Source organism: Chelon labrosus, assembly GCF_963514085.1.
Source record: "Chelon labrosus genome assembly, chromosome: 3".
NCBI classification, from domain to species: domain Eukaryota; kingdom Metazoa; phylum Chordata; class Actinopteri; order Mugiliformes; family Mugilidae; genus Chelon; species Chelon labrosus.
In genome coordinates, this window is record NC_140339.1 from 5,820,228 (window position 1) to 5,845,181 (window position 24,954).

At 43.2% G+C, this 24,954-nt stretch overlaps 3 protein-coding genes across 3 annotated transcripts; 2 read left to right on the forward strand and 1 right to left on the reverse strand.

The window, feature by feature from the left end:
* Positions 1-1,444: 1,444 nt before the first annotated feature.
* Positions 1,445-5,582, forward strand: adprhl1 (ADP-ribosylhydrolase like 1; the record flags this gene model as incomplete). The annotated part of the gene is made up of 7 exons (XM_084575005.1): positions 1,445-1,658; positions 3,068-3,232; positions 3,324-3,449; positions 3,558-3,698; positions 4,608-4,735; positions 4,817-4,949; positions 5,037-5,582. The coding sequence occupies 7 exons, from the start codon at positions 1,445-1,447 to the stop codon at positions 5,204-5,206; spliced, it is 1,077 nt and encodes a 358-aa protein (XP_084431131.1). The 3' UTR covers positions 5,207-5,582.
* Positions 5,583-11,070: 5,488 nt separating this feature from the next.
* grtp1a (growth hormone regulated TBC protein 1a) lies at positions 11,071-17,996 on the forward strand. The gene is made up of 8 exons (XM_084575041.1): positions 11,071-11,746; positions 13,458-13,609; positions 13,713-13,871; positions 14,277-14,401; positions 15,543-15,639; positions 16,165-16,341; positions 16,870-17,051; positions 17,195-17,996. Exons 1-8 carry the CDS (start codon positions 11,673-11,675, stop codon positions 17,288-17,290), a joined length of 1,062 nt encoding a protein of 353 aa, XP_084431167.1. The 5' UTR covers positions 11,071-11,672; the 3' UTR covers positions 17,291-17,996.
* An 88-nt stretch (positions 17,997-18,084) lies between these two features.
* Positions 18,085-24,313, reverse strand: lamp1a (lysosomal associated membrane protein 1a). Its single transcript, XM_084575040.1, has 9 exons — positions 23,958-24,313; positions 21,268-21,374; positions 20,962-21,181; positions 20,647-20,808; positions 20,370-20,569; positions 20,155-20,280; positions 20,013-20,070; positions 19,766-19,933; positions 18,085-19,066 (listed from the first exon to the last, which is right to left on the reverse strand). The coding sequence occupies exons 1-9, from the start codon at positions 24,013-24,015 to the stop codon at positions 18,927-18,929; spliced, it is 1,239 nt and encodes a 412-aa protein (XP_084431166.1). The 5' UTR covers positions 24,016-24,313; the 3' UTR covers positions 18,085-18,926.
* Positions 24,314-24,954: the final 641 nt, after the last annotated feature.

Sequence of the window (24,954 nt, forward strand, 5' to 3'; positions counted from 1 at the left end):
TATGATCTGGGGTTGCTGCAGTTGCTCAGGTCTTGGTTCAGCAACATTATGTTGCCCAAAGAATGAGGTCAGCTGACTACCTGAATATACTGAATGACCAGGTTATTCCATCAATGGATTTTTTTCTTCCCTGATGCTCACGGGCATATTCCAAAATGACGATGCCAGGATTCATGGGGCTCAGATTGTGAAAGAGTGGTTCAGGGAGCATGAGACATCATTTTCACACATGGATTGGCCACCACAGAGTCCAGACCTTAACCCCATTGAGAATCTTTGGGATGTGCTGGAGAAGGCTTTGAGCAGTGGTCAGACTCTCCCATCATCAATACAAGATCTTGGTGAAAAATGAATGAAACACTGGATGGAAATAAATCTGGTGACATTGCAGAAGCTTATCGAAACAATGCCACAGTGAATGTGTGCTGTAATTAAAGCTAAAGGCGGTTCAACGAAATATTAGAGTTTGTGACTTTTTGTTTTTGGCCAGTCAGTGTCTTTCAGAGAGAAATGCCAGCGGTGAATGGGACAGCAAAAATGTGTATATTCCTGCTGAGAACCAGCTGTCCCTCACTGTGTGTTGGCGTGTATGCAGAATGTCTGCTGGGTAACAGTTGTCCCTTATCAGGTTGCATTCCTGCTGAGTATCATCACCACCACCACTGGCTCTTCTGGCAATGCTTTGTCTACTGTTACCGTTGTTTCGGCCCACATTCACCATCTGAGAAATGATAAAGTGATGGGTGTGTAAACCCGACTTGCGTAATTAACCCTCTCAGGACTTTATTGAAGGATTAAAGGGAGAGATGGGAAGGGACGTCTCGAGTGCAACAGTGGACATAACCGGAGAGTGGACTGGCTGGTAACAGAAGATGATTCATAAAAAAGTTTTAAATAGTGACGTAAGGATTAGGGGCATCAGTTGGGATGATGCTCCATTCTTACCCTCCTCCCATGGGGCTGGTGGGATGTCAACACAGTCCAGCCCAGCAGCACATTAGCATTACCACTCCACACCCAGCCATTCAGCCTTTTAGGCTTTGAGACCATGGGGATTGCCTTTTTAGGAGACACCTGATCGCTCGAACTGAACTCGCTGCCGCCCGACACAAAGAAGCTGTGGCTGATAACGTGATGCTTTACTGTGTGTGTGTGCTTGCCCGCCCTTGGTACTTGGAGTGTGAGGAACTAGAACAGAGCTTTGAGGGTGGGAAGGCTGGTCGTGCTAAAAAGAGATAGAGGAAATTATTTTAGAAAACGGTGAACGGATGACAGGCTGGTGGAGGTTCTTCAGGATGTGTTAGGGTTAGGGTTAGGGTTTGTAAAGGGCACCTAAAAGCAGTCTCGACTGTGGGTTGTTGTTTTTTTTTCTGCCAGGAGGTGAATCTGAATTTCAGTCGGACCGCGTTGTTCAGGAGAACATCTCACACAAACACCCAGCATCATGGAGAAATTCAAGGCCGCCATGATTCTGGGGGCTGCCGGTGATGCCTTGGGCTACAGAAAGGGCCGTTGGGAAAGCTGCACCTCCGGCAAGAAAATCCAAGAGGAGCTGGCCTCTCTGGGCGGACTGGCAGCCCTGAAACTGGACCCTGATAACTGGCCACTGAGTGATGCAGCGCTGATGCATATGACCACAGCAGAAGCACTCGTGACAGGTATGCGTTTAGGATTGACGTCAAGAAGCGTAACTGCCAGTGGTATCAATATTAAAAACTAACCAATTTCTGGTGTTTAATTCTTTATTTTTAACATTTTTCAAATCAAATTTAGTTTCTTTCTGTTATGAAAATCTCATGGTTTATTTTATACCAATCATCCGGAGAGGGCAGGTCTGGTCTAAGCCACTTCTTAATTACGGCTTTTCCAGCAGCTACACTCTATACCAAATAGGTAGTTTGCTTTTATATCAATACTTTTTGAATTTAGAAATCCATTATAAAGTATTTATTGAGACATTTTCTTTCTATATACAACAATTTAGAGGCACCACATGATGGATCCCTAAAATATTGACACAACATCAATCCGGTCCACGTTTAGAGAGCCTCTTTCTATACGGTCAGTGGAAGCTGCTAATCGCTTACTGGCAAACCAAACCTGCCGACATTACCATAATTGTGACAAACGTTACTATGAATCCCCTCACCTAAATGTCATATCAAAGCCCCTACAGCGTGGCTTGGAGTTGCCGGGAAAGAAGAGTCCAAAATAGACGGAAAAGCTGATCCTCGGCTCCCCTTTACCGAACAATAGCCCGTTGGACTCTTGTGTAATCTGCCAGTATCATGTTTGGCTGCAGATGAGGCTCAAAGCCAATGACATTGGTCCTGGGGGAGAAAAAAAAAATGGTGATGACATATTTTGAGATTAGGAATCCCTATTTAACCACGTTGCAGCGTGTCTGCACAATGTATGGAGCGTGATGCACGATATTTATGTTAGTGTTTTAGTTGTCGGCTATTTGTCCTCCCAGCTAGTTCTTTGTTGCACATTTATAGCCAATTTCTTCTCAGCTAAGTTCTTCTCTAGACCACATTTATATCAAATCATGTAGAAACATTCAAGAAGGGTCAAAGTTGAAGGAAATATTAAACCATAAATAACGATACTGTATGTGACAGTGTATTCTACATTATTATCTGAAGTAGAAAGGACTTCATTTTAATCAGAATGACTATTTTCCAAAAATCTCTCCCTTTACACATATTGGAAGAATGTGACACTGCACAGATTTATAATTCAAGTCCTCGTCTGTCATTGAAGTCCTGGATCTCTAACTTACGGATGATGCTTCTTTGTCAACGCCGCCTCTCTCTGTGTCTCATATACAGTGCACACATTCTAGCACTGCGGTTGTGGACTCTGCCCGTGAATCCCAGTTGACCTCGCAGTGTGTGGAAGTGACTCCACTTCCACCGCAGGCATGCCGGTCCTAATCTGTGGTGCCGCAAGCTGAGGCTAAACTTAGCCCCATCGCAGCGCCACTCATCTCGCCTCGCATGCCAGTCATGAATGACTCTCAACCGCTGTGTGTGTGTCTGTGTGTGTGTGTGTGTGTGTTCAGATTACTGGTGTCTGGAGGATCTGTACCGGGAGCTGGTGCGTCTCTACGTTGAAGCCATTGTGTCCCTCCAGGGAAGAGCTCCCGATCCCGCGACAGTGGAGCCCTGCGTTCACCTCAAACCTCACAACTTCCTTCTCGCCTGGCATACACCTTTCAATGAAAAAGGTCACTGGAGATTTAAGAAATGCATATTTACCATTTCATGAGACCAACATAAAGACAGTAAAACATATTGTGTGTACTTGTGTATGTTCAGGGTCTGGGTTCGGGGCGGCTGCCAAGGCCATGTGTGTGGGTATGCGATACTGGCAGCCTGAGAGACTAGAAAGCCTGGTGGAGGTCAGCATTGAGGTTGGCAGGATGACGCACAACCACCCTACAGGTGATCATGTGATAGTGATAGTACTTGGTTTAACAGTGATTTACTTCTTACTTTATTGTTGACTCTGACTGAATTAGCAGTGACGTGTGGTGTCACTCATGGCTTCAGGCTTCCTAGGCTCCCTGACAACAGCGCTGTTTGCATCGTACGCGATCCAGGGGAAGCCCCTTGTGAATTGGGGCCGGGACCTCATGAAGGTCATCCCTCGAGCTGAGGAGTACTGCAAGAAGACCATACGACACATGGCAGGTTAGACTGTTCCTGTCTGTATCGTGTGTTTTGGGAATGCCCAGCTCTGAAAACACATGTTCCATTAAGCTTTAAAACTTTGTACTTGGGTAAAACACTCTCTTCAGGGCTTTGGTAATAAGTACATGTTTAATATTCTGTCAATAGCCAGTAAGAAAGCCCTCACCCGGGGTGGTTTGATTACCAATAGGTAGAAAAGCGCTATATATATTGACCATTCATCTGAAAGTGAATGAAATTAGAAACTCCCTGTTATTCTTAGCCTGATGCACTGGTTCCCCACTATCCTTTCAGTTTTTAATAATGCGTTGGACAGTTCTTAACCCAGTTTTAGTAGTTTCTTCAATCTCCTTAGATGTTTTCTCTGCTTGATGCATGCCAATGATTTGACCCTTCTCAAACAGACTAACATCTTTTCCGCGACCACAGGATGTATCTTTAGACATGGTTGTTGAAGAAATGAGAAGCTGCTCATTGCATCAGTTGGGGTTAAATAACTTGTTGCCAGCTGAAAGATAATCACCCATGCAGTAATTACCCAATAGGAGGCTCATACCTATTTGCTTAGTTAAATCCAGGTGGCGAGTTTTTTTTTTTTTTGACGAGGCACTGCATATACATATATATATATATTTTGTATCTCTCCTTTTGAATCTGCGAATTAATCTCATGAGAACTGAAGATGAAATTCAGAAGTTGGTGGTGAGGTTGTGGTATTATGTCTTCATTTCTTGCTTTAATTTACGTCATGGGTTTATTTTCTTCATAGAAAAACAGGAACATGTTGGCAAAAAGAGGCTGTATTGTTTGGGCAAAACAAGTTCCTAATAAAACCTTATTAAAATAAAAATAATAAAAAAATAACATAAGGAGTTGTGTTAACACTTGTGACTGTGTATTGTTATGCAGAGTATCAGGAAAACTGGTTTTATTTTGAGGCCAAGTGGCAGTTTTACCTTGAAGAGCGAGAGATCGACAAGGAGGGACAGAACAAACCTTCCTTCCCTGATCGCTACGACGCCGAGGAGACAGACAAAGTAAGTCCTTTGCTCTTCATCTTTGTATTCCAACACATTTCAGTTCCTTACAGTTTTTCTTTTGCTTCTTCGTCCATATAGACATACAAGCGTTGGAGCTCAGAAGGCCGTGCGGGTCGGAGAGGCCACGATGCCCCCATGATAGCTTATGACGCCCTTCTGGCTGCGGGTAGCGACTGGGCCGAGCTGTGTAAACGAGCCATGTTCCACGGAGGTGAGAACTACGGCAGTCTGGACCTCCAACGGGGCATTATTAACACAAGCTACGCTCACTGTGCATTTTGTGAAAACTCTCTTACAGGTGAGAGCGAGGCCACGGGCCTGATCGCAGCTTGTCTCTATGGCCTCATGCACGGCCTGAGCCAGGTCCCTCCAGGCCTGTACCAGGACTTGGACAAAAGAGAACGCCTGGAGGAGTTGGGGGAAGCGCTGTTCAAGGCGGCATCTTCAGAGAAAAGCATAGACAAGTAATCCTCCTCTTCACTGGCCTGAACCCAACTGGCTATCAGCAGAACTGCACTCGACTCTAAAAACTGCTTCCCTCTGCCCCACACCACTTTGTAGTATCTCAGTAGTTTTAAGAGGTGTCCTCTCCTCACGTCTCTTGCACTACTGCCACACATCTGTCATGAATTAGAAGGGTAAAATCTCATCTCATTATAAATGTGGAACCAAGGAACATCTAAAAAGGAGTAGCAATACGTCTGTGAGGGTTCTAAGTCATCCAGGTCATGGGATATCCAAAAACGCTGAAGAAAGGCAACTGGAGCTGGGGGAGTAGTTGGGGTTTAAATAGACCAGGGGTCTTCAACGTTTTCCAGGCCAAGGACCTCCAAACTGATGGAGAGTTGGAGCGGGGACCCCCTACTTTTGTGTATTTAAAGACATTTAAATTTATGGAAACAATTGCGGGGGGAATAAAAAAAAAAAACGTCTAATCAACCAAAACTTTCGCGACCCCTCTGCAGTACCTCCGCAGACCCCATGTTGAAGACCTCTGAAACAGACCCATCGGTGGGATACTTAGCTGTCGTTGGAGGAGACTGTTAGACCCTGTCCTCTAACAACACATTATCAGTCAGAGGCTCCAGTCTCAAGGTGTGAACGGGGGTAAAACTTGGTGGGGTCAGGTGATCGGACTGTATTGTACATTGATGGCAGATTATAAATCTCAATCCAACTCATCTGTTCAAGAAAGGATTTTCCAATTTGACATGGATGGCTCCCTTTACTCCCTCCTCTCTCAAACCATCTGTCATCTCTGGCTAAAATGTGGAAGCTGTAGTCTCCTTTCTTTAGTGTTTTTGGATATCGAATGCTTGTTGTGAGATTATCTCTCTGGTACAACATCTGTTGTCAGTTTATTCCACATAGATTTTAACTTTTTGAAGCCATGGGACACAACACCTATGACTCTAAGACTAGCTAACCTGTATTAACATAAAGCACATACAGCACTACTGTCCAACGGAGCAACATCTGCACACCTTTTGTGCAAAGCCTAATTGATTAACATTAGGCTCAGCACTTTCCTGCTTTTATCTAAAAAATATTAACTGGATCTAAAGAGCCGGATCAAGTCAATACATTTAAACTGATCTATCTATTTATCTGTCAGTGCATGTGAGATGTGGTAGAAATTATGACATACTTTAATGAACGCTGACTTTGAGATGGCAGCCGTGTTTTCTTATACTGTGATTATCTGCATGATGATGCTCTTATCAGACACTATACTGTCAGAGCACTGCTACATGGTTGATATTAAAATGGCATGACAATTAAAATGGACTTATATATATTTACATAATGTGCCCGTCTTTCTTTATCTTAACTGCGACAGTTATTTTGGAAGCTTCTTCCTTACCTGCCAGATCTCCTCTTTTTATTACAGCCTGTTCAACATTCCCCCGAACTAATCGCTTATGGCAAGTTCATACGGTTTCACTTCAAGTCTGAACATCTTATCTATTTTGCTGTAGGGGTGGGGTGGTTCCTTGAATAACCAGTGCATTTACAAGAATCATTTCGACTGACTGATTATAATCGCACGGAAAATCATACAAGTAAAAACAACAAGCAGCTATTTCAGTAATATTGACTCTAGTTGGGTAAAAGAGATTAAGTCATCCCTAAAGGTATAATCCCACCCTTTCATACCCTAATAGCTCTCCCCAAATTCTTGTTCATGCTGGTGCTAGCTGCTTTTAGAGAATAAATTTAGCAGCAGGGATTAAGTTTTGCATCTCCTCTATTTTCTGTAGACCAGATTCTGAGAAAACCAGAATCAGCCCCAATGGCAGCGCACTGAGGAAGTTGATTAGAGACCCCAAATGCCATCCGGCGCTCCGAGGGATTCTCGAGAGTCTTCTGCAATACCTAACACACGATCTTCCCAAGTGGACCACCAAACATAGCGACCTGGAGAAGCCAATTGGTATTGCAGCACAAAGAAACGCAGATTGTCCTAATCACAGAAGTGAGACTTCAGTGAAACAGACTCAACTTCATGCAGGCATCAAGATGGGTCAGCTTCCTGAAAAAGTAAACCAGGGAGAAACTCCTGAGACTGTCACCAACGGCTCTGAAAAGTCCTCATTGGATCCACAAAAAAGCAGGCTGCAAAGAAGGTGTGGAGGAGATCAAAGAGCGGGAGACTTAATACCAAGGCGCATTACTACATTCCAGCTGCTACAATCCAAATTCACGAGGACCACACCCAAACCCACCATCACCCACCAGAGGGAGGTAGGAACTCTGTCCTCCAAAAGAGGAGTTTCTGGTCATGCGAACCCCAACAAAGACAACGAACATGACGTGCAAAAAACGGGCCGGACTAAAAGAGCGCAAGAAATAAAGAGACAAGGCAGCGTGAAGGATATAGTGGCCAAGTTTGTCATGGCCGAGCAAAAAGAACAGGGACTGAAAACGCTGAAGAAACAGCCGATCAAACCGAGACTCATTGGAAAGGGGGCCCTCTTACCTTCCTTGATGGAGAAGTTTGAAGCCATAGCCACAGTGTGTAAGGGGAGTGAGTTGAAATGTTTACATGGAAAGCCTCCTGTAGGAGTCAAGCTAGCAACTAATATAAAAGAGAAGGTGGCTTGTCTTGAAAGAGAGAAAGAAGTGAGAGATCAAACTGTCCACAAACAAAACCCAGAGAACCAAATAAATATTAAAGCACTTCCACAGAAGTTGAAAGGAAATCAAATAACAAATGGGCGAGAACAAAGACCTGATCAGGGAGAAGACATTTTGGCAAAAGTAAAGTCATGCACGGAAGAATATAATAATTTGGAAACAGAGCAATTGTTGGACCAACTCTCAGATCATAATGTTCACTCTTCATCAAAACAGGGCCAAGCTTATGACACTGATGTTAAACATTCGGGGACTGAGGACTTTGAGGAAACTCAGTGTATCACCAACGGATTAAAATGTGGACGTCTGGAGGTGCTCTGTTTAACTTCCGTGACAGAGTGGTCACTCCCACAGCCTTACACGCTTCTTCCAAAGGATGGAGTCCCACTGAACTGTAATGTGGCGACCATCGTCACGTCCTCTCCTGTTTGGTGCACATGTGTGGATTCCTCCCCAGAGCAACAGCTGCAGGACAATAAACCTGAGGCCGAAGAAAGTCAAAACCTGGACAAGATATCAAGGAAAGTAAAAGACAGTCCTTGTGGAGCCGTACCGTGCTCTCGCAGTGTGTCGGCCACAAGTGAATCCTCCACTACAACAAATGAAGGCAACTTAGAACCAAAAATCAAAGGCTTTTCTATGGAGACACGTCATAACCACGTGGAAAACGGAGACCCAAACCCCTCTGAGTCTATGGCCATTCAAAGAAGGTTGCCCAAGTATGTCATCCCACGTGTTTACAGGCTTGATTATGTACAAGGTCCTGATCAGAATGAATCCTCCTCTCAATTGGCACAGCACCCACAAACTATAACTCCACCAGCACAATCTGATGCTCACACTGTGTTAGAGACAATGGAGACACTTCAAGACGTCAACCCATGCCCTCCTAACGACACCAGCTTTGACGCAATAACAAGAAAGAAACCAGAAGAGGGTAAACCAAGAGAGACAGACAACAAGTGCGGAGAGGAAAAAGAAGAAGTAATACTAGAGGAAAGAAAACAGACGCGTGTGCCACGAAGTTTTAGACTTTGTGAAGATGCTGCTTTGGAAGAGATATCCACAGTAACACAACCGGAGATTCACCCTGAGAGAGACGACGCAAAACAGAGACCAAAGTACAAGACAATCAACTATGGGGATCCCTCAGTCAAGCAAACATATAAACCCAAAATCATACGATTTACTGACACCTTCAATTTCTAAGGAGTAATAGAAGCACATTTTCCATTGAATTCTGTTGCAGGATTTACTCTAAGTGTAGAAGAACAGGTGTGTTTAGCGTTTTAAGCCATACACGCTCAGGCAAAATCTATTGCACTTATCTTGTGTATACAGTATTTATCTTTGTAATGTGCATACAAAGATTATTTTACATTCAATAACTGACAGTCTGCTTCAACATTTTGATTTTGCTGATAACTTTTAAATGGCCTACAATATTTAGTCTGGCTGACGAAGAGCGTGTCAAGGTTGAAATGTTGCTGCAGCCAACTTCCTTACTATTTAGCTCAAACTTCAGCACAAGAACCCGTACGAATGAACGGATGAACATTTTTTCTTTTAGCAAGACATGCCAGAAGATTTTTTTTTCTTTATGAAGATTAAAGAAGCTATAGTAGTTTACTTGAATGAATGTAACCTGTACATTTTTGTTAAATAAACTTATTATCAAAGGTATGATAGCACGCTTAATGCTGCCTAATTTATTTACTTTCACAGTGTGGAAAAAATTAATACATTTGTGTGTGTGTGTGTGTCGACTTTAACATTTTTTCCTATTACAGGAATAGCTCAGAGTGCATAACACACACACACACACTTACACTGAATTTCGCTGTGTCTAAAAGGGACAAAGTGACGCTTGTCTGGAGAAGATGAATGGTCGCGTGTGGTGCCAAACATGCCAGTAGCTGGAACTTTGGTCCAAGACACTGATCCAACAACCCCGCCCACTGGCAGGATTACAGCCCTGCAGAAACATGAGGCTGCATTTGGACCGGCATTCTCGCAAGAGGATAAGAGCTCCAGGCCTACATGATCCATCATCTGTCCATCCCCGGGCTAATCTTGTCAGGGGTCCGATGATGAGATGTATGGTGTCGTCACCGAGTATCTGTGTGTGCATGCAGGGCAGAAACGCTTTAATCAGATTTGAAGTAATTTGATTTAGGAAAGGTTAAATGTGGCTCTATACAAATTTGCTTGCTAGTATTTCTACAAACCCACTATGACTCAATACAAAGACACAGTCTTACAGCTTAAACACACACGGATGCTTCTGGGTTTTAAAGTATTTGGGTCATTATCGGCCTGGGTCAAATAATTCAGACTACTGTTTGTGTCACCATATGAAACAAAAAGCCAGCTGCACCTAAAAGAGGCACAATAAAGCACCGGGACAATTTTAGTGACAGATTGCAATAGTCATGCCGTTTGATCAGCATTACTTTAGTTATAGTTAAACAAAAGTATGGTAAAGTTAAGTATCTTGAAGACAACACGAGGTTATGATGTGCTCCAGAATCTCTTGTTAGCACATAATCATTTCGACATCTGAATACATGAGGTTTGCGCCATTTCAATACTTCCAGTTAAGGTTTTAAGCTGTGACTTTACTAAAAGTGAAGATGTGTTGACGCTGAGATAAACATATATTTTTTATGTTCCAACGTTCATTTATTTATTTTTTCTAAAGTCCAACCACACATCAGCCACGTTTGATTCTCATTTTATTGGACGATGCATCACGTAATCAGGTGTTTACACCTGAGCTACGTGGCTGTGCTGAAGAGGGCGCGGCTTCTTAACATTATGGTGCCTTCAAGTGTTGTAGGACACAACAATACCAATTGTTAGAAATGTGGGAGAAACATGGAATCTAATTAGGGAGCTGTCATAGCGACTACACAAATAAAATAAATGATATTTAATGATATTGCTGGTAGTGGAACAGTAGTCTAAGGACGCTGTAAAGTTTTATCAGCTTTAAGACTAGTTAATAATTAATTAGTTAATAATACGTATTGTGGGAATATTCAACTCTAAAAAGCCAAACTTAATTATTTAAAACCTCAACCTGATGCACATTTTCTCCTCTTCTCCTTTTCAACTGCAGTTCTACATTTATTTCTCCTCAAATCGCCGCGAATGCGCCACAAAACTCTGAAGTAGGACTTTACTGGATTCACCTGAATGCACCATTAGGACTGGGTGTCCCGGGGCAAACGTCACGCGTCCGAAATCTTCCACGGAGTTCTTCTCCGGACAAGAACAGACCGGGAGAAAGTAACCAAACATATGGGACCCCGCTGGTTCTCGTCAGCCTGCCCGTTACGTCCGGATGTTCTTGTTAGAGCTACGGACCACTCGGTTTGAACTCTGAGGATCCGAGGACCAGCGGCAGGTGCATGTGGATGCCGATAAAACGGGCAACTTCACGCGGCTGCGAGCGTCGGTGGGTCGGTAAACTATTCCAAGAATCGAGCTAAAGGGGCTTAAACAACTTCATGGTGCATGGACGCAGCGTAAAAAATGCTTTTCACGGCTCTCCCCAGTCGAGAATAGCATGTTTATAATCCCCCAGGAAAAAAATCAACGTCCCTGTCTCGTTTCTCTCCGCACGCCAACATGGAGAAAGTGACCGTTGAGCTGTATTTACCTCGACAACTTCGGCTTTCACACTTGCTGTAAACTTGTCCGTTTGGAGAAACCAACCGCGGCAGATTCATGCTGGAACCCTAGCAAGGGTTTTATTTTCAGGTTTATCACTGGAGCAAAAGAAGAAGAGGCAATGGAGAATAGGAACCAAGCGACCAACCGGAGCCGCGCCGCCGCCGACGGCAGAGCTAAAGACAGAGTGAGCAGGTAACGTTAAAAAACGGTTAACTGAACCTGCGAACAAAAAGTTTAAAACTATATATAATTTGGATAACAGGAAATCATTGCAAGTCCAGAAAATTACCTGCCAGGAAAAAGTGCGAGGCAATTAACAACTTTATTCTTCTTTTTTTTGGCAAATTAAAACAGCAACTTTAATTGACCGTTGACCGTTACTACAGCCGTTAGCATATAATTAGCTAACCTTAAATCTCGTTGTTGTATTTTTAAAAAATCGCGATAATTGCTTCGAGTTTATTAGCTTCTTATACCATAAACCTTTTCAAAAACTATTTAAACTACTAAACTTTAAAGTTAAAGGTATATTATTTTCAAAAAAATAAAAAAAAAACACTACTAATAATTTTCATTTATTGTAAAAATGATACGTTCACTTTTAGTTAAAACCGTTTGAGATGCGTCAAGATAGATTATTTTGTGTTCGTCTTTCTAAGTGTTAACAATATTTTGTCCACCTCCTTAAGACTAAATATTAGAGACAATGTGCTCACTGATTTTACACTAATGAGGGTGTAAAAACACCAGAAACACAAATAAAACCAACAAGATTTTTTTTGATATGTGTTTGAAATCCACTTTTTAAGCTGTGGTGACTTATGTTTTATGTTTTTTTTTTTTTAATAAGAACAGGAGCTGTGTTGTGTAGTTCAAACACATAGTGATAACGAAAACCAACACCTGCCAGGTGGATAAACTCCCCGCTGATATGTCTAATGTGTGCCCTCGCTTTTGTTCTAGCGACAAGGACACTTCCAAATGAGAACCTGTGCATGTTTACAATTCTGTTTCCATTCAGACTTTGCTGTCTCTCTCTCTCTGTGTGTAATGTACGTCACAGTGAAGTGGCTTCAGTACATTCAGTAGACACATGCAGTGGGCTACTGAGGTGCTGATGTTTAGGTGCATTTCCTCTTCAGGGATGACTTTGCTCTTGTTGGAGGGTTAAGCTGCAGGAGGATTACCGTGTTACTTAAGGCATTACGTTGAGCCACCTGCAACCACGCAACATTAGATAGTAGATGCTGGTAATGTGCTTTTAATGGCTCCACTATGGTTGTTTTACACCAATCAGCCGCAACAATGAAATCCACCGTCCTAATATTGTGTAGGTCTCCCTCCAAAACAGCTGTGACTCATCAGATAGTGGACACAGGCCTTCTGAGGGTGTCCCGGTAACAGAATGATATTAGTTTGGGTTGAGGGGAGGGGCGTCTGTGGATCATCCCACAGATACTTGATGTTTTTTGAGTTGTTCCTGAACCGTTTTTGTGTGTGTGCCTGTGTCAGACTGCATCCTGCTGGCTGCTGAACATCAATGAGTGTCATTGTTTTGGGGTGGGGGTGCCTGGTCTGGTCTAGGTGGGTGCTACATGTCTAAGTAACATCCACAGGAAGGAATGAATGCCAGGTCCAAAAGTTTCCCAGTAGAACATCACAGTACAAATGTAAAAGAACTTAAACACAACAAGTTAAGCTTATTTTAAGAGTTTTATTGAAAATATTTCATCTGCTCAATTATTAAAAAACCTAAAGGCCCCACCAGTCAGTTAGAAATGAAGACGTCACTTGGATGATGGTAAAACATCTTCAAGAAAACTTAAGAATCCACACAATCCACATCCACGGCCGTGTTACTTTGAAGTAATTTGTAACCTTGTTCTTTTTTTTTTTTCCCCAGTGTGGATCCGTACGGCTTCCAGCGCTCAGAGGACTTTGACTATGAGTCGTACGAGGAGCTCATGTCTGAGTATCTAGTTGTGCTCACCCGGAGGTCGATCAAGTGGTCCAAACTACTGAAGGGAAAAAGCAAGGTGCAGAAGAATGTGAAATGTAAGTGTGAAAGCAAAAGACACAAGCATCCCCCCGACAGAGTGCACTAATACTCTCACGCCACAAGTGAACTTAACATCCCCCCCCCCCTCCTCTCCCTCAGTAAAGCGCTACGTACGTAAGGGGATTCCCAATGAGCACCGGACTCTGATCTGGATGGCGGCCAGTGGGGCTCAGGACCAGCTAGAGAAGAACCCGGGATTCTACCAGGCGCTGCTCGGAGCCCAGCACGACCCCAAACTTGTGGAGACCATCAACACAGGTCAGGCTTTTAACAGTTTGTCCTTCAAACCTTCTTAAAAGTCCTGGCACACACTAAACTAACCTCAAAAACTGACAAAAACATCAGCTCACGATTCTGTTACACCGATCATCAGAAAAAAATACTAGTGATAAAAGCCGAAGAGGAAAACTAAGAAGGAAGAGTATTAAATAACAGCTTTCATTTAAACATCCAGTAGCAGTGGCAGCAATTGCACCTTTGAGTCTTTCTGGGTAACTCCCTAAATACCAGTCTTCATAGTCACCACCCTCTCTCAACACCAAGTTGTTCTTTCGTGGCTGAACCCAGCGGTAGTTTCGCTAAACTTGGCCGCCACTGCGTTCTCACTCTGTTACACAAACACACGGTGTGATTAGTGTCTGCGCGGTCTCCCCCTTCTTTCAGACTTGAACCGGACATTTCCAGACAACGTCTTGTTCCGCAAGACGTCCAGCCCGTGTCTGCAGAAGCCTCTGTACAACGTGCTGCTGGCTTACGGGCACCACAATCCAACCGTGGGCTACTGTCAGGTAAAAAAAAACACTCAGGATCCGGGTCACAGTGGGTTTTTGAACGATGTCATATGTTGACATAGTGGACATAATAATTCATTTCCTGATTTAGAGCTTTTGTATCATTCAGTATTGTTTTTGTGTTTGAACAGTGACGGCCTTCTGCCTTATTTTATTATTTTATGTAGTGTTGTAAAATGATCCACCACAACACTATGAACAACACTAGCTGTCTCGTTATCATGGCACCTGTCTGCAGACGGCAGGTAAATGTTGTTTTGAAGGTTTTGATGTGTTTAGAAGCTGACTTTGAGTTGTCACATGGATGACATGGTGCGTCACTGGAATAAGGCAAGCCGGCTGAGGCTGTATGATTCTTTGGGCAATGTTCTTCTGGGAGACCTTTGACTTGTACCACCTACCTGACCATTGTTGCAGACCACAAACACCCTTTTTACGGAAACTAAATTCCCTGATTGCAGCAACATCTTACAGCAGGATAACGCATCCTGCCACAAAGCAAAAATGGTTCAGGAAAGGTTTGAGCAACACAACAAGCCTCCAGATTACCCAGATCTCAATCCAGTCAAGCCTCAAGTGGGATGTGATGGACAAACAAGTCCAATTCCATGGAGACCCCCCCAACTTGAAGGATCTTCTACTAAGCCTGTGTAGGTTCTCGATTGTCCAGGTCACGGTTTATCGAGAAACACCAAAGACGTTGAGATAAATCTGGTGGAGTCCAGGCCTCACCTCAGATTGTTAGAGGAAAAATTAGGTCGACGGGGAATAACTTTCATTTCACCGATTCAGTATTTGCATACGGGGAAAAAAAATAACCCTGGTTTGTTTTTATGTTCAGGGATTTTTACTACATTAACAAAACTTACCATTAACTTGTGTCCAGATAACGTCTCTATGACTCAGTATGATAATTATCAGGATCTGACAGGCAAATTTCACGAGAGCAACACGCTTTGCAATTCAAACACGGCCGCCTCGATAGTCGCGTCTTCAGTGAAGTATAAATAGAACCCATTCAACTATAATCAGGCTGCGTTGGTTGTGGTTTTGTTTGCCTCTCTTCTCTGCTCAGGCTGCATCGAAAGAGTCTAACCTCAGTGTGTGTGTGTGTGTGTGTGTGTCTCTTTGTCTTCAGGGGATGAACTTCGTAGCCGGGTATCTACTTATCATCACAAAAGATGAAGAGAAGTCCTTCTGGCTCATGGATGCACTACTTGGTAGAATCTTACCAGGTGTGTGTGTATAAACAGTAAACAGACTCAGGTGTAGGTGCTCTGGTTGTCCCTTCGCTCTAAGACAGGGGTGTCAAACTCTTTTTAGTTCAGGGGGCCACATACAGCCCAACTTGATCTCAAGGGGCAATATCTGCGCATTGCTGCCATCTGCTGTTTAGTTCTAGGTTTCAGTGTTGCGTTACGTCTCCAGCTATTAACTTAAAGAGCTCAACCCTTAACGGATAAATTAAGAATAGCAGTTACTTTTATTAAAAAATTGCTTTTATTGTCTTTAATGTAGTTTTTGCACTTTGAAAATTCATCCCCAGGGCCGTATGTTTGACACCCCTGCCCCAGGCTAAGAGTAATCCTGTTTGGGTCACATGATCTTTATCTGTCAGTGGCTTAAGACCTACAGCGTGTTTTCATTAGCACCTTATACTCAATCAGCTGAGTAAATATAGGCAATATAATTAAAACATTTACGTATGTTTCATTGAACTGTTGTATTGTCTGTGTGTGTGTGTGTGTGTGTGGTTGCAGACTACTACAGTCCAGCTATGATGGGGCTGAAGACAGACCAGGAGGTGTTAGGGGAGCTGGTGAAGGTTAAAGCGCCCCCGGTGTGGCAGACCATGATGGATCACAACGTCATGTGGACCCTGGTGGTCTCTCGGTGGTTCATCTGCCTCTACATAGACGTCCTGCCCGTAGAGGCGAGTGCATGTGTGATCAGTGTTTTAAAGTTCAGCCAGGACGTAGCAGACACAACTGGTGTCATGATTTTATTCAAATTGAAAATGTTATATCTTGTAGGGGGAATTCCACCAGGGGGAACACATTTGTGTACATTTTAATCCAAAACTAAAAAAAATATCCCTCTGATCTCTCAGAGAATAACACCATTCATTGTACGACAAACACCGGTGTGTACACTAATGTGTTTATTCCTGCGCTGCTTTTACTGGATCCAGATAAAAGCAAAAAAACTGTTTTGGTTTTGTTCTTCCTCTTATTTAAAACTGATCCAGCTGACCCACTTCAGACACCAGCCCCTTGCTGTCGCCATCTTCCTCTGTTGACCCGGGGAGGGTGTGTGTGTGTTTGCTCACCAAACACACATGGAGCGTCTGTTGGAGGGTGTAACACTTGTAGATGTTCACTGTTCCCCACTGTGGTCATCCAGGAAGAAAGAAAACATTCCCACTAACCACTAAATTTATATTATTTTGTTTTTCCTGCAGACAGTTCTACGAATTTGGGATTGCCTGTTCTACGAGGGCTCAAAAATCCTGTTTCGTGTCGCTTTGACTCTGATCCACCACAACCAGGCTCTGATTCAACAGGCTGGTTCGCTGCCAGACATCTGCCAAGCGTTCAAGCAGATCACCCACGGACCATTTGTTGAGGAGTGTCACACATTCATGCAGGTAAAAAACAAAAAACAGTATTTTATTGTTTCTTCTCGTTAAAAGAGTTAATTCCCTCGAGGAGCGGTCAGTTGGTGTAGGAGACATTCTGTGTGATTTCCTTTCTTTAATCCAATAATCCCGGCGTTTCTTGCCCTTCCCAGAAAATCTTCACCGAACCTGGAAGCCTCTCCATGGCAACCTTGACTAAGCTGCGGGCGACATGCCGATCCCGAATCATTGCGGAGGAGGAATCCTGACCCGAGACTTCACTACCTGTTTCTCCAACCTCAACACACATTCCAGTGGGACTGACACCCAGCAGCTTGTTTTTTTTTTTTAAACCAAGTCACAGTGACTACTCCACGTGGTCTTAAACATTTGAGACAATCATGCAGTGCAACAAATGTGAACACATGAGGATATTTTTAGTCATGTGCTGTATAAACTGATGATTCCATGTGAAATTAACATGTAGTTTGTCTTAAATAATGATTATTTCCTTCTGTTAAAATGTGGAATTATGCACTTTAGTTCAGAAAGTCCAGCATACTAGGGCAGTAAAGAATATATGCACACTGTAAACACAGCCAGGGGGAACCGGTCGGCTGCATTTCACATGAATATTATGAAAACGAATTATTATTATTTTAGTTGACTGACAATATTTAATGCTGAAACAACATGTTGTGGTAATCGAATGTGAATTATGTTGGTTTCATTTCATAAACTGTTATTTCTGTAATGAATTCTTTATCATAATATGTAGTTATTGATTATAATTCAAGTGCACTACTGTAAAGCAATATAAACGCAAGTGAAAGGGCTGCACTCTTTCTAATAATGCTGTCTTGTTTTTGTTTTTTTTACACTAACTGTTACGGCACAGATATCAGATTAAATTACACTGGCTGGAAATATCCTTGGCGTCAATCCCAGCCCAGAGTTTATGTAAGAGTGTAATGTACACCTGACTGAACAGCTCGGAGTAAACATCCATGTTTATTTCACACAAATCTAATCATAAAAGAACCGCTGCATGAAATCAACACTGTCCTTTTAACATTTTTATTAACTTGCAGTAAGATGCATCATAGAAAAAGGGAGATCAAACCATTTTCTATAAAAATAAAAGATCAAATTGCTAAAATTCATATCAACATTTTGTTTGGGAGAGGCTGAGGAAAAGCAAAAATAATGGAAAATGAACCCGTGCACTTGTTCACATCGCATGAGCACAGCTTCACCACTACACACGGTTCACTCAGCTCAGCAAAGCCTCGTTTTTACCTTTGAAGTTACCGAACTGTGTCGGTGCAGTGACTGGACAGGCTTCCATCATTCTGTACTGTGAATGAATATCAGTAGAAAAGACACATTGAGATCTTTCCCTTTTAGGTATCACTGTCTGGTATTATTGAATGCTCATACATTTTAAAAGACTAAAAAGTGTCTGCCAGTTCATTTGACCCCATCCTGCCTCTTTAACTGCATGAATCTTTATAAATAATAAGTACACCGCTAAAAACAACAGAAAGCCATTCAAGCAAACCCAATTCCTAGAACGTAAAAGAGCCAAACTGTCTGTGGTGAACTTGCCACAGCAAATTCAAACTTCCTCCAGCTTTTGATGATGATGATGATGGTGAAGTCTCAGTCCTCTTCGGCTTCATCAAGGTGCACACCACTTAAAAGTCAGCAGGTAATTAGCTTCTCAACATCACCCATCAGACAAAAGGAAATAAAATATCCAGAGGGGAAAACCTTGTATTCGCCACAGAGAAACGACTGCTTACATTCGTTCACGCTCACATTCACAGTCTTTCCTCGTCCACACGCACGGGTTCCACCTCCACCATTCGGCCTGTCGGGTTTGAGTTCCAGTGAAGAGTCTGTTCAGATGGTTTGGTATCCAGCGTGGCTCCTCTTCCTGCCTATTAGGTACGCGATGAGGACGATCAGCACCAGGCCGGCGAGAGCTGCTCCGACAATGATGGGGATCAGCATCTGGTCTCGGTCCATCTGACACTCCTCCGCTGGACACAGAAACAAAAAAATATCACAAACGTGTCCAACTACTGCTTCAACTCTGCTCATTTCTTTAGCCGGGGGGTAAATTACTAGCCTGGTCGTTACCATCCTACGTTTCCGCCCGAAATTTGATTTCGGTCTGCACGTTAGTCTGGCACAATGTAATAGGAATCTGTCTCTGTAATGGGCGGATGCTTATTTTGAGGTTTAAAATCATTGGAGTTCCCTTAACCAATCAGCAACGTTTGGTAATGACGTATATTGTGCGCCGGAGTTCAGGCTCTTACGCTTACCACTTCCGCTTCCAGTTAAATAAATCAAACTTTTCCCAAAGCCAGTTGGAAGGAGAGCTACGACGTCCTTGCCATTTATAAAATTGACAAGACAAGCCTCTTGTTCTGGTTTTAATTCCGTGATGCTCTCGAGAGTTGAGACAACTTCGCGGATGGCTTCTAGCGTCTCTTCCTCCGTCGCCATTGTTGCTATGCTGTTGAACTACAAGCTTCGCTGGACTACAAGCAACTCGGCAGGCGAGTTCCGCGTCATCACTCAACTGTTCGCTGATTGGCTAAGACCGCGCGGTTACACGCGAACCGCAGAAGGGCAATTTGGCCAGACTCCGTGGCAGACCGAAATCAACTTTCGGGCGGAAACGTAGGATGGTGACGACCAGGCTAGTAAACTACCAGTTAAATCATCCGTACCTGTGGCAAACTGGTTGGTTTTGACATCAAAGGGCTGGACCTGCAGTCTGAATGTGTTGAGGGAGAAGGCCGGCACCACACGCAGGGTTTGCTCTGCGTTGCACATGTAGGAGCGGCCCACCGTGCTCTGCAGGTAGTTGAGGCTGTTGTTGCTGGCCTCGAATGGATCTGGAGAAAGAGCGAGAGGTCAGAATTTCTTCAGCTAAAATCAGTTGTTTACACGTTAAAGACGACAAACCAGTCGTACCAGTTAAATTTGCTTGCAGAGTGATCCCACTGAGGTGGTACTTGCTGGTGTTGGAGTTCTGCGGACGGGAAGAAGAGTTACACTCACAAACAAACAAACTAATCGTGCTAAATTCACAAAACAATAAAAAAAATGAAGTTACCATAGTGAAGGTGAAGCTGAGCATCATCACTCGCTCCTGTGTCAAAACCAAGGTAGCTCTGCTGGCTTCACATGATCCCGATGAATTTGTCAGGCTGGGGTTCAGGTTTAATAACTCTTGGATAGTCTGGTAAAAACAGACAACTATTATTATTTACAACTGATTTAACATCTGTTGTCTCGTGAGTGATTCTGACTTGTGAATCTTTGTGTTACCTTATTCTGAGACTGGGAGACATAAGAGACATTGAGCTGCAGTCCCATCAGAGCCAGGAGGCACACGGAGCCATTGTTGTCTACGGTGTAGTTGCCCCGCTCAGGTGTTCCTGGAGGGGTTGGTGCTGGAGGTGCTGTTGTTGTTGTGGTGGTGGTAGGTGGAGCTGTTGTACTGGCTTGATCTGCCGTACATACGCTTTCTGTGACAAGAGAAATAATGATGAAGTATATAATATATATTTAAAGAAGCAGGTTAAAATCACCATCAGAGTTGCACCTGTAGGACTCAGGTCATTTCCTGGCATGTACGCCTCCATCCTCATATCGGTGAAGGTGACGTTTGCGTCCTCGACTGCAATAATGGTGGGACTCACACACCGGTAGGTGGTGTTGACCGCTGCCCTGATCCCAACTGAAGCCGACACGACGGTCACCACATCTGGAACACAATTAAAACAAGCAACGAATAGTAGTTACCAGTGGAATACAAGCATCCCGACTGTAAACTTAAATAAAGAGTGACATATTTTTATGTTTTCACTTGATATGTTTAGATTTGACGACAAACTGAGTCTGGGTTTGTTCTTCTCACCAGAGCTGTTGGCATCAGGGAAAACCGAGGTGTCACTCAGGTTGTACTGCAGAGTCAGGTTAGCCACGCTGTACGAACTTCCATTGGCTGAAAAGCTCAGGCCGAGCGTGTGGTCCGCTCCAAACACCGCCACCAGCCACGGCGACCGGCCGCCTGCGCCGCACGTGCTGCTCCCGGGATCGACGGTGGCGGAGTCGGGCAGAGAGACCCGAGCGGTTCTCTGAGGACGTGACGGGCGACGCGATAAAACGTTAACGAGGAGATACGGCGATAAAGGAAAATGTGACGCTGCGTGGCTGCACATACCAGGCCACTGGAGGTGTTGTACGGGATGGAGAAGGATGCAGACAGCTCGGCCTTAATGCAGGTGGAGTTCCCCTGCTTCACTTCAAGAGTGACGGCCTCAGTGCAACCTGTGGACAAGGAAGCACAAGACTGAAATAATATGGAAATCCAGCTTAAAACAAACAACAACAACCAACTTTAAGTGAAAATATAATTAAGATATGCACATATATGCAATATACTTGAGTAAAAACGTCTGAGAGCTTCGTCCACCACGTCCCACATTTACAGTAAACATGATTCACACAAGCCTCCACTAGAGGACGACACCTCACAGCTAAACCTGAGAGAACAAGACCAGAAACCCCTCCTGACGCTCTCTTATTTTTTATTTTTTTAGCTGAATAACAAGAGTTCATGAGTGCTGCTGCTCCACTGCAGACTTGTAGCAGGTGTAGGTGAACATGTCCTGAGCGATTGCAGTGCGGACTCCGATCCACATTTATCAGCCAACCTGGCAACTTTCACGTTTTGCTTTGTAGGCTATTAATACCATTGTCCTCAACTCACTGTCTGTGTGTGTCTGTGTGTGTGTGTGTGTGTGTGTGTGTGTGTGTAACTACGGCTGTAATCCTTGAACACATTGTCCAGGACTGATATCTTAAAAAACCTTTTCACCCTTTTGCATAGTACGTAACGCAACACAGGAGTTTCACTGCTTGCTTCACACTTCCCAGAATGAGTGCAATGCTTGCTTATATATATATATATATATCATTAAACTGTGTCTTTATTCTGACTGATAATGTAGTTAAAGACTATAAAATAAGAAAATACGATATTCTGTCATAAATAATAAGTGTTACGGGGTAATTTCAGAGCTTGCCATGTCACTGAGAGCTTCCCTCTTTTGTATTCTTCCCCCTCTCTTCTTCCCTTCTTCTTCTTCGTCTTGTTGCTTTCTCCACTTATACAATCTGTGCCTCAGTCCTTGTCAATAAGGCACGTCCTCCTCACTATGCTGCCCGACTGAAATCTGACCCCGATGTCACCTCTCTGTTCACCCTGTAAAACACGCAGCTGGACGGTTTACACAACACTGCAATCTGATCAGCACTAGACGCTTGGTGTGTGGAGCGAGAATACGAACCATAAAAGCACCCCCACAAACTGGTTTGTGTTTTAAGGAAACGTTCACGGGGTTGAAAACAAAAACTGAACTCCCAGTAAACAACTGTGTAAATAAATATTTTTTACGATGAGGTTAATAAAAGGTAACTGTAACCGTCTGAACTGTATCGGCCTGTTTTTCCTGCGTCAGCGTGATTAAACTGGTCATAAACCGACACCGTCAGCGGGGCCCCTGCATGGGGTGTGTGCAGCAACAAAGCCATCGTGTTGGTTGGTCACGTGAAGCTCTCAGATGACACAACAATGAGGCCAATCTGCCGCCCTGCAACATTAACGCAACCCGGGCGTTACACTAGAACTGGTCTGTGTTAACCGGCCTTGAACATGAGGTCTCTTTTTATACCAACATTAACATTTTCAACATCCAAGCCAGGTGGTTAAAGCTCTGCCACGTAATACTTAACAAGTACATAATCTGTTAACGGCTGTTAAAGCCTGATAAATATTGTTGCTACCAAGAAGTCGGTGATTTGGGGCTAGAACAAGCTAGATAAACAGTTTAATCATGTTTTAAACTAAATAAAATCCATTTATTGGCTTCAGCATCTTAAATAGAAGAATTTGATGCTGTTGTGTATCAGAAATGATGTAAAATGAATAGGTGTTGATGTTTTACTACAGGGTAAATGCTTGGTTATTTGTCACAAATACTTATTTACTTAAAATACAGCTCTAAATTTGTTTCTAAAAATGTCCAAGTTAATACCATGGACAAAAACTCCAAAATATGAACTCCTTATAATTAAATTATTTGTGAAATTATTTAGTAATAGAAAGCCAAAACTGCTGCCAATGAATCCTTTGTTGATCTGGCTCAATTAACCCTTACACTGACGGGGCCATAGGGCAAAAATTCATAGTGCGGCCCTTTTATGCATTATAAAAGCGGAAAACAATCAATAGATTATCAATTCGTCACCTAAAAATAACATTTTCAACACTTAAGTAGTTGTTTGTGTAACTTTTAAAACAAATATATTAAAAAAATCTCTTGTAAAAGCATCTATGATTGAACATTTAGTCGTTTTTCAAGTAAATTAAATACAATTTACAATTTTCTGACAATTTATAGATAAAAAAATGGATAGATTATTAACAAACAATCACTGCCGGGTGTATTGACAATGAAAATATGACACCTTAATAATTATAAGTGAGGTAAATTAACAAAATAAAATATTATATTTAGAAATATGCCAATATAGCTGATATTCTTCTTTAGTGGTTGAAACTGGATTCAATGTTTAATTCATAAAAATCCTGGAGAGCTAGAAGTTCTAGCTGTGGGGGTGTCGTGACACAGAAGGTATCCCCGACAGGAAGTGTTTCCTCCTTCATTGAACGTAAAGGGGAGGGGCATATTTCCGATCAGAGATACCTTCTTCGCCAGGACACCTGTCTCAGCTGCATGGACGGCCGTGACGTCACCACCACCACTGACCAACGGTCGGTTTCGTGGCGCAGCTCCGTCCCAACGGCAGCGGCAGTTAACAGCTTTCAAACCGCAAAAAAACACTCACCTAAAACCGCAAAACAGGCGGCGGCGACGACCACGAACAGACCGCGGGAGACTTTCATCCTTGGAAGTTGTCGGCCTCTGTGCAAGGAATAAAGAAAACAAAACCGCTGCAGGCGCAGGTGGGTCTATAAAATGTGCACTTGACTTCACGGAGCTTCAGCTAAAAAAAAAAAAAAGCTAAAGCTTCGCCGTTATCGTTATTCCTCTTGGTTGTTTTCGCTGCTGGCTGAAAAAAAATTTGATTTCAGGGCTGTTTCGTATCCTCACAGCACGTTTCGGCGGCGGAGCGGAGCAGTAACTGCGGTTAGATGTCGGTCAGGCGCGCGCTGTCTGAATAAGCCATGTCCCGTCATGTGAACTGTAGCATTTAGAGCTGCGCGGTCACGTGAGATCGCCCTGCCTCCCCCCTCCCCTCCCCCCTCCCCTTCCTTCCTCTGTGAACGGATGGTGCTTTTCACAAAAATAAATCAACAAATTAAAATTAAATTATATTATATACACTACAAATAAAAAGAAAAACATAATTTAAGATATTTTATCCAGTTTAACCGCCCGTATAACTTATAGCGGATTTACATAACTAAATAATGTAGAGTATGTCATACCAGCAGGGTGTAAGAAGACATCTAATGAGAAAAAACTAATTCCAGGAAACTAAAAATGACTTCTCACTCGAGTGTCATACATCGTGTTGATTAATTAAAAATGTATTGTGTGTGTCAAGTCCTCTCTTCGTGGTTTTTTCCTTTTAAGGAAACAAGCTTGAAGTGAAATTGAACGCACCATTAGTGTAATGAAGTTCAGTTTATTGGCATGTTAAAGATAAATTATGCTTTTTATGAGGCGTGTAATATTAAGTACAGCATACGGTTTACTGTACTGGGAGGTAGTAGCATGTGAGAGTCCACACACACACACACACACACACACACACACACACACACACACACACACACACGCTGTGCTGTGTAGCAAGCTTCAAAGTGCATGTGCTGCAA

Coding starts and splice junctions, on each gene's coding strand:
- grtp1a (XM_084575041.1), top strand. CDS start 11,673: ATGGAGAATAGGAACCAAGCGACCAACCGGAGCCGCGCCGCCGCCGAC. Junction 13,872..14,276: donor TGTGGAGACCATCAACACAG/GTCAGGCTTTTA, acceptor CCCTTCTTTCAG/ACTTGAACCGGACATTTCCA. Junction 15,640..16,164: donor ACTTGGTAGAATCTTACCAG/GTGTGTGTGTAT, acceptor GTGTGGTTGCAG/ACTACTACAGTCCAGCTATG.
- lamp1a (XM_084575040.1), bottom strand. CDS start 24,015: ATGAAAGTCTCCCGCGGTCTGTTCGTGGTCGTCGCCGCCGCCTGTTTT. Junction 21,375..23,957: donor CGCCTGTTTTGCGGTTTTAG/GTGAGTGTTTTT, acceptor CCTTGTCCACAG/GTTGCACTGAGGCCGTCACT. Junction 20,071..20,154: donor TCAGCTTCACCTTCACTATG/GTAACTTCATTT, acceptor TCCCGTCCGCAG/AACTCCAACACCAGCAAGTA.